Raw genomic sequence first — 8,124 nt, 5'->3', positions numbered from 1 at the left:
CAGCCTGTCCAACGAGCATAAATTTCATGTGTGCTTCGGGAATCATAGACAGTAATAGAAGCAACTTGTAGAATCTATCATAATTGAGAGGAAAAGAAGTGTTAGAAATCTTTCGATTTGGAGGCAAAGAATTCAGAATCCCCAAAAAAGTCTTTTAAATTCAGATCAAATCCTTTGAAGCATACCCACAATATTGATTTCCCTTTTTGTTGTAGAGAAATTGTATTCCCCACAAAAAAAAAAATGTAGAAAGGTGTAGAAACAACAATACTGCAAAGGTAAAAAAAAGAGAGTACAAAGATGCAAGAATAAGAGAGATTGTTGTAGAGAACAACAAGGAAGCTTACCTGAAAACAAGACAAGGGCGTAGAGGAGAAGAGAGCAGGGAGACCGTTAAAGAGTACAAGAGAGCAGAGGAGAAAAATGAGGGCATAGAGCAAAATCAGGAGAGCGCAAATTATGGAGAAAAAGATGGAAAATAAGAGAGCTCGATAAAATGAGAAGATGGATCAACTTCTGTGAATCTTCTGTGTAAGAAGGATATTATTGTCTTTTATGATTTCGACCAGAGATTTAACCATGGTTGTTTCCAGAGTTATTTTGTAATGGGTAAAAAGGAAAGAGTTGTAAAAGTTAAGTGGCAAATTGGATATAATAAAGAGTAGAGGGGTAAATAAGATATTAAAGAACTTTTGAAGGGTATGTGAGATATTAACCCTAAAATAAATGTGTGTGGTGTCAATATGCCTACCCATTATGCCGTCAACCGAATTAGCTTAATCAAATATTTGACTATGATTTATATCTTAATGTCATGATTTCATTTCCCCCTACTAGTATTTAATGGGAAATTCTGATCTGATCTGATCCACACGGGTTTGATGTTGAATTATTGACTAGATCCGTCACAACTCAAGAATAAACGAAGTATTTAATGACAAGTACTGATCCGATCCCACACGGGTTTGATATTGACTAGACCCGTTTGAGGCTTCAGATTTTGTTCTTTCCATATCGAACAAACAGAATCATTTCGGCCTTAACATCCAAGTTAATTACAGTTTACAACAGGGGCACATCAGCAAAAGGAAGTAAACCCCTCCCTTCATCTCAGATTAGCAAAATAAGATCAGAATCACGCACAAGACATTACTTCGAACGCCATGGATCTATGGCAGAGAGCTCGCTCCTTCGCGGAGGAAGCCGCGAAGAAATCTCAAGAGTTCTCCAAGGAGGCCGCGAAGCGCTCTCAGGAGCTGACGCAAGGCGCCTCGCGCCTCCTCTCGTCGGAGTTCGCCGTTGAGGCGACAAAGAAATCAAGGGAGCTCGCGGCGGAGGCAACGAAGAAGTCGAAGGAACTTGCGGCGGAGGCGACAAAGAAGGCGGACTTGCTTGCAGGACAGATCAAGACGCTTGCTGCCGATATTCCGGTCCCGGCTATGCCGGCGATACCGTCTCAGTTGTCATCGGTGGTGGCAGGTCCGACGGCGGCGATTTCTCCGGAGCCTGAGACGGATCTGGAAGTCTTTGGGGTTACAGAGGATCTCAGAGAATTTGTCAGAGGGTTGACCCTGAATACTTTCAGAGATTTTCCTTTACAAGGTTAGAATGCTTTGTAAACTTTAGTGAGATCGTTTTATGTAATGAGCTAATCTTTCAACTTAGATGTATTACTATTTACTGAACTTAAATGCCATCACTAGAATAGTTTCAACTTGATCACTGAATGTTTCCTTTAATGAACTATAATCCATTGTCCTTTAGCAAGTTAAAAGTATTATTTTTCCAATTGATAGCTATTTTCGGTAAAACAAAAATATGTAAAAAGATGGGAAAGGCTCATAAATAATAGATTGCATTTTACATTTTCTAGTCTAGTAGATCAGATTTGCATTAAACTCTAATTGGAAAAAAATGACAGACAAGAGGACTCGCAATTCAGACAAGCACCCTTGTCTATTGATCTCTATTTTGATGATGTGCAATCTGGTTGTAAAATTTATTATGGGTGAGCCATGCACAAATTTGTTCTAAAAGTTCAAAATATATGCGTAGATGAACCTGAAGTGACAGAAGTGCCTACGGTTTCAAATGTCAGGCAGGACCTTAATGAATGGCAAGCCAAACATGCAACTATTGTTCTCTCTGCTGTCAAGGTACTTTATTCCCCTTCAGTGTCATTCTCTAGTTCCAACAAATGAACAATTATTCTTATTTTCACTGGTTTTTTCATCTGAACAATTACTGCATTTGTATAAAGAGTTTGAAATCTTTTCATTCCCTTTTCTCATTTTGTGTGCTTATTGCTTCAAGTATAGTGCACCAGAGGGCCAGAGAGGGGTAAACAGAAAATATTTGCAGTGTTATCATGTGGAGTTGTGGACTAATCTGGGTTGGTGAATACCGGTTATATCTTGCAATACGTATGACATTGTCATTTTAAGATCTTGTTTTATTTTGGTTTTTTTTCAGGAAATTTCAAAATTCAGATATGATTTGTGTCCTCGATACATGAAAGAGAGGAAGTTCTGGCGTATATACTTCCTACTTGTCAATACATATGTCTCACCGTAGGTTCTCCTATTATCCATTCCTTAAAAGGGATATTTTCATATGTTGCCCCAAAAACAACAAAATTTTCTGTGTTCTTGTAAATTTAAATGCCTACAAAACATTAATCGCATAGCCCTCTCTGAATTGGTGAAGTTGATTTTGTAGTAGGCGGAAAAGAAAATTTCACTACGTCCAGTAGGTCACTTAAGGTTTACTTTTTATTATGTTTGCTATTGTTTTTTCTTTCAATCAGTTATGAAAGGAGATACATGGATGAGTTGAAGGCTAAAGAGGAACATACAAAGGAAGAAAAGTTAAAAGAAGTTGCTATGTCACCTCAAGGTGGGACCAACAGTGAAACAAAATTGGAAAGCAAAGGCTCTGTCTCATCAAACAAGGAGATCGATTTGGATACATTTCTCTTGGGTGATTTTGAGGACGAGGCCCCTGGTTTGTAGTCTTTTTTTTATAGCATCTTATTTGATAGAAACAATAAAGCAAACATAAGAGACTCCTAACTAGAGAGCTGAAAAGCAAAATTTTAACATATAATTTAATATATGAGAAATATTTTGATTTTTCTTAAAATTCTAGCATTTTATCTTAGTAACACTGTTGCATATGTAGATGAAGCTGCTGGAGATGATGATTTAGATGATGATGATTTTGACAAGATTGATAGCACCTCGGTACGTATTTCCTTCAAGATAGTTAAATAAATATTCTGTTGTTAGTTGCCTAATTGAGACGATATTGTTGAAATAGAGTAACTTCAGCTCTATTAAGAAAAAATGACAAGGTGAAGAGGGCATTTTGATAATGGAATTGGTTTGATCAGAAAAATTTGGCTAAAAGGACCAAATTAGTTTGTTTCTAAATACTTTTGTACCAAAGGATCATGTCTGTTCAAAATAGTATTGGATGAAGATACCGCTAAGAGATCTTGGACTAAAACTACACTATGTTATATGCATTTTGGAGTATCAAATGTTTCATCAATTAAACATTTCTGTGTTACAGGGTCTGGAGAGTGATGATGAGAAAAAAGCAAAAGATTAAATAAAAGCTGATGGCATTGTCAATTAGATCCTATTACACTGCTCTAAATCTAAATTCATCTGTTCTTTGTATATTGTGGTGTACAAGTTGCTGCTTTGTCGTAAAAAAGGGGGTTGTTTCATCTGATGATCAAATAATAAATATTTTGCATTCTCCTTCTAAGGGATCTCTAGATTTTTTCTTCTTCTTCTTCTTGTTTATAGATTATTTTGTGGTCCTGTGTTTAGCAACTTTTTGGTTCTTATTATAACAAAGCTTCTATTCTAAAAAGTTGCTATTCTGGAACAGGAAAATTTTGCAGTTCATTCTTTCCTCCTTTTTCTCATAGTTGAAAAGTGGTTGAGTTTCTATATTGTACAATATTTAGAACCTATTTACTCTCCGGTTTGTAATGGATTATGGATGGCATTGTTGGTTGAATCTTCTCTTTAGCCAGAAAACACCAGTTTTTTTTTTCCTTTTTTTTTTTGACGGAGTGATAAGTGCCTTTGTTATGTGCACTTTTTTCTGCACTTCAGATAGTTTTTTATGCTTATTTAGAAAACTATAATAAATATTTTGTTGATTAGATATTAACTCTTTAGGGTTCAGATATAAATAATTTTTATTATAAGTGTAAACATTTTTAAATCCAGATCAATACGCAGAACAATGTCTCTCTTTTTGTAGTTTTCGTAGTGGGTTCGCTGTTAACGCTAGCAAGGGAATAAAAATTTCCCATCTTATTAGCACGGTTGACACATTTTCTAGCCCAGCAAAGCCTATCGTTGGGCAGTTGGCTTGGGCTTTATGCAATACAATACGAGTTTTAAGCAGGGGTGAAAACGGAACGGAAAAAACAATACCGGTAATCGGATACCAGGATCTCAGAAGATGGGAATGGTTATCTTACAAACAGTCCCTCAGCCTTTTAACTTTTCACATAAAGAAAAATGGCGGGTAGTTTAGGATTTTTTTGACATTTCAAGTTAGATAGCTAGTTAGTTTATTTTCAAGCTCTTTTACTCTTTCTGTTTTTACTTTCTACAATGTAAGGTTTCTGAGTTTTGGCATTCAATAAAATACACCTAAGGGTTTTTTCTCAAAAAGAAAATAAAAAAGGAGCGGATACGGTCCATAAGGAGCAGACTGTGGTAAACTATAGGCATATATATGTTTTTTTTTTTCTAGATACGGATACAAAGTAAATATTAGACAGATACGGAGTATATAAGATATTTATTAAAAAATATTAAAAAATATAAAATTAATAATATTATCATATTATAATGGTGAATAAGACAATATTTTAATAATATATATTAAAATATATGTTATATGAGGAGGGATCAAGTTACAACAATTTTTGAGTTACAACAAGTTACAACAAGCATTTTCTACATTTTGAAAGTCCAAATCGTCGATCCAAACCGTTAGATGTGATATCCACAATAAAATGTACTTTCATACCAAATTTTACATTTTTTGGAATTTTTTTACTATTTATTAAGATGGGTACAAAATTCAATGGTCTGAATTTGACTAGTTTTTGTACCCATCTTAATAAATAGTAAAAAAATTCCAAAAAATGTAAAATTTGGTATGGAAGCACATTTTATTGTGGAGATCACATCTAAGGGTTTGGATCGACTATTTGGACTTTGAAAATGTAGAAAATGGTTGTTGTAATTTGTTGTAACTCAAAAATTGTTGTAACTTGATCCCTCCTCATGTTATATATCTATTATCTGGATATAAAAACGTAAAACCATATCAGTATCTATATCCACACGGATATTTAGATATCAGATATTCACATCTATTTTTTCGAATACGGATTTGTTGAATTTAACAGTTGAGATCAGAGAGCTTTTTTATGATGAAAAATATTGTATATATCATATATGCTTTATCTATGTACATGGCTTATATAGCCAGAGTTGTAACGGTAAAAAATCCTAACGGTACAGTCCCTAAAAAGGTAACAGTACAGTCCCTAAAACAAGAATAAATAAATTGAAGCTCCTTAAATGTGAGCTCTTTATTTTTCCTAGAAAGTGCCTATGACGAAAATACCCTCACGGGTCTGAGGCCTTTTATTTCTCAACACTCCCCCTCAAGCTAGGATTATAGAGATCATATAATCCTAGCTTGCATGAAATATTCTCGAAAACCTTAGAGCTTAATCCTTTCGTAAATATATCCGCTAATTGATCTTCACTCTTGACAAATGGAGTTTCGATTTCTTGAGTTTGAATTTTTTCTCGAATGTAGTGGCAATCCACTTCAATGTGTTTGGTACGCTCGTGAAAGATTGGATTGGCCGCAATGTGTCTTGCCGCTTGATTGTCACAAAACATTTGCATTGGTTCATTAGCCTTCACATTCAAGTCGGTCAACACTTGCTTAATCCATGTCAATTCACTTGCGGTTGATGCCATGGCTCGATATTCTGCTTCTGCACTTGATCGCGCCACGACATATTGCTTCTTGCTCTTCCATGTGACTAAATTTCCACCTACAAATGTGCAAAAACCGGTGGTCGATTTTCTATCGAAGCTACCGGCCCAATCTGCATCGGAATAGCCACATATTGCATTAGTACCATTTTTCCTCATCCAAATTCCCTTTCCGGGAGAACTTTTTAGATACCTTAATATTCTATTAATGGCATCTAAGTGAGGTGTTCTTGGTGCATGCATAAACTTGCTAATTTGACTCACGGCAAAAGCAAGATCCGGTCTAGTTACGGTTAAATAAATTAATTTTCCTACGAGTCTTTGAAATTGGTTGATATCACTTAATGGTTCACCATCTTCGGTATTGAGCTTTATATTGGTGTCAATTGGTGTGATAGCCGGTTTACACCCTATTTTTCCGGTTTCTTTGAGCAAATCAATAACATATTTTCTTTGTGATAAAAATAGCCCCTTTGTGGAGTGGGCAATTTCTATCCCAAGAAAATATTTTAATTTGCCCAAATCCTTTATTTCAAATTTTTGTTTTAAGTTTCTTTTAACATCTTCAATTTTATTTTGGTTATCTCCGGTTATAATTATGTCATCGACATAAACCAAAACCACAGTGGTACCGTTAGAATTATGCTTGGTAAACAAGGATGAATCGGCTAGACTCATTTTGAAATTACAAGATAATAAGAAATGGTTAAGTTTACCGTACCATGCCCTTGGAGATTGTTTTAGTCCATAGATTGATTTTTTTAACCTACAAACAAGGTTAGAAATTCCTTCCTTTTTGTGACCGGGAGGTAATGACATATAAACTTCTTCCTCGAGCGTTGATCGGCGTAAAGCGCAACACAAGTTTCGGTACGCTTGGGAGCGTACCTTTTAAACCTCGGTTACACCTTCCGATTAGGGTTGCAAGTGCACAACCCTATCGAGGAGTATAATCGGGTATCGATCCACAGGGACGGTTTCTTTATCTAGAATTTTACTTAGCTTAGCTAAAGACTAGAAGTGAGAAAAAGGGGTTTTGGTGTTTAATTTTCCTAAGGAATCAACTCAAGCAATCACACAATGATATAGAATAGTAAATGTGCAAGAAAAGGTATAAACTGTGTTTTGATTTGGGATAAAAGGTGTTTCAAGGGTTTCAGACTTCATCTCTGATTTGCCTCTAGTGGTACGGCCCTTACCAAGTTGGTACGGCCAGGCCGCACCAACCTGGTATGACCAAGCCGTATGGGGCTTGGTACGGGTAGGCCGCACCACTCTTGTAAGGGCCGTACTGGTTTACCAGAACAGAGCTTACAAGTTCGAGTTGATGCATTTCTTGCTGGTACCTCGTATTAAACTCTTGATAAAGGTTCAATTGACCATACCTAAGGTTCCTAAACCTCAACTCTCGTTTGTTGGTTCAAGATCTAAGTTTTGGATTCAATTCTTCACCTTCTAGGGTTTCTAAACCTCAACTCTCGTGTTTTGGTCCAGATCCTCTAGTTGATTGATTGGAGATCTAAGGTAACCTCTAATCTGTCGATTAGAGGAGAATTCAACCTTTCGGCTTCAATTCGATCAAGTCTACCTAAAGGGATTGGTTTGGTTGAGAGAAGGCAATGGTCACATGACCTTGTTAGGGTTGATCTACCACTATAGGCACACCACATGCAATCACAGCAACACAAAGCAATCAAGACAAGCAAATTCACAATCAAATCAATCACAAGAGTTCATACAAGATCCAAATCAAGAAAAGCAACACAAATCAAGAAAATCCATCTACAAACCCTAGAAACGAAAGTCTACTACTCACAAGTCATGGATCTGTCCAGATATACAAGAAAAGAGATAGAGAAAGTCATGAAAGAACTAGATTGAAGATCGGGAATGGAGAAGGTGTAGATCCGTCGATTCTCGCCTCTTCCTCTTCCTTGATCTTCTCTTCTTGCTCCTTTGCTCTCTTTCTCTCTTTCACTGAGCTCTCAATCTGGAATGAAGTGGAATCCTCGAAAATGGAGAGATCCCCCGCTATATATAGCCTCTGCCAAGATTTGAATTCTGTCAGGCGGCA

The 8,124-nt window shown here is 36.3% G+C and overlaps 1 protein-coding gene across 1 annotated transcript; it reads left to right on the top strand.

The window, feature by feature from the left end:
• The first annotated feature begins 1,030 nt into the window (after positions 1-1,030).
• On the top strand, positions 1,031-4,052 carry LOC144555579 (uncharacterized). The gene is made up of 6 exons (XM_078303967.1): positions 1,031-1,602; positions 2,056-2,156; positions 2,473-2,570; positions 2,807-3,003; positions 3,181-3,242; positions 3,574-4,052. The coding sequence occupies exons 1-6, from the start codon at positions 1,164-1,166 to the stop codon at positions 3,610-3,612; spliced, it is 936 nt and encodes a 311-aa protein (XP_078160093.1). The 5' UTR covers positions 1,031-1,163; the 3' UTR covers positions 3,613-4,052.
• The last annotated feature ends 4,072 nt before the right edge of the window (positions 4,053-8,124 follow it).

The sequence above is a fragment of the Carex rostrata genome, chromosome 6, assembly GCF_964058835.1.
Source record: "Carex rostrata chromosome 6, lpCarRost1.2, whole genome shotgun sequence".
In the NCBI taxonomy this organism is placed as follows: Eukaryota; Viridiplantae; Streptophyta; class Magnoliopsida; order Poales; family Cyperaceae; genus Carex; species Carex rostrata.
The sequence above is the reverse complement of the archived record's forward strand: the minus strand, read 5'-3'. Positions and strand labels throughout refer to the sequence as shown.

Coding starts and splice junctions, on each gene's coding strand:
- LOC144555579 (XM_078303967.1), top strand. CDS start 1,164: ATGGATCTATGGCAGAGAGCTCGCTCCTTCGCGGAGGAAGCCGCGAAG. Junction 2,571..2,806: donor GTCAATACATATGTCTCACC/GTAGGTTCTCCT, acceptor TCTTTCAATCAG/TTATGAAAGGAGATACATGG. Junction 3,004..3,180: donor TTTTGAGGACGAGGCCCCTG/GTTTGTAGTCTT, acceptor TTGCATATGTAG/ATGAAGCTGCTGGAGATGAT.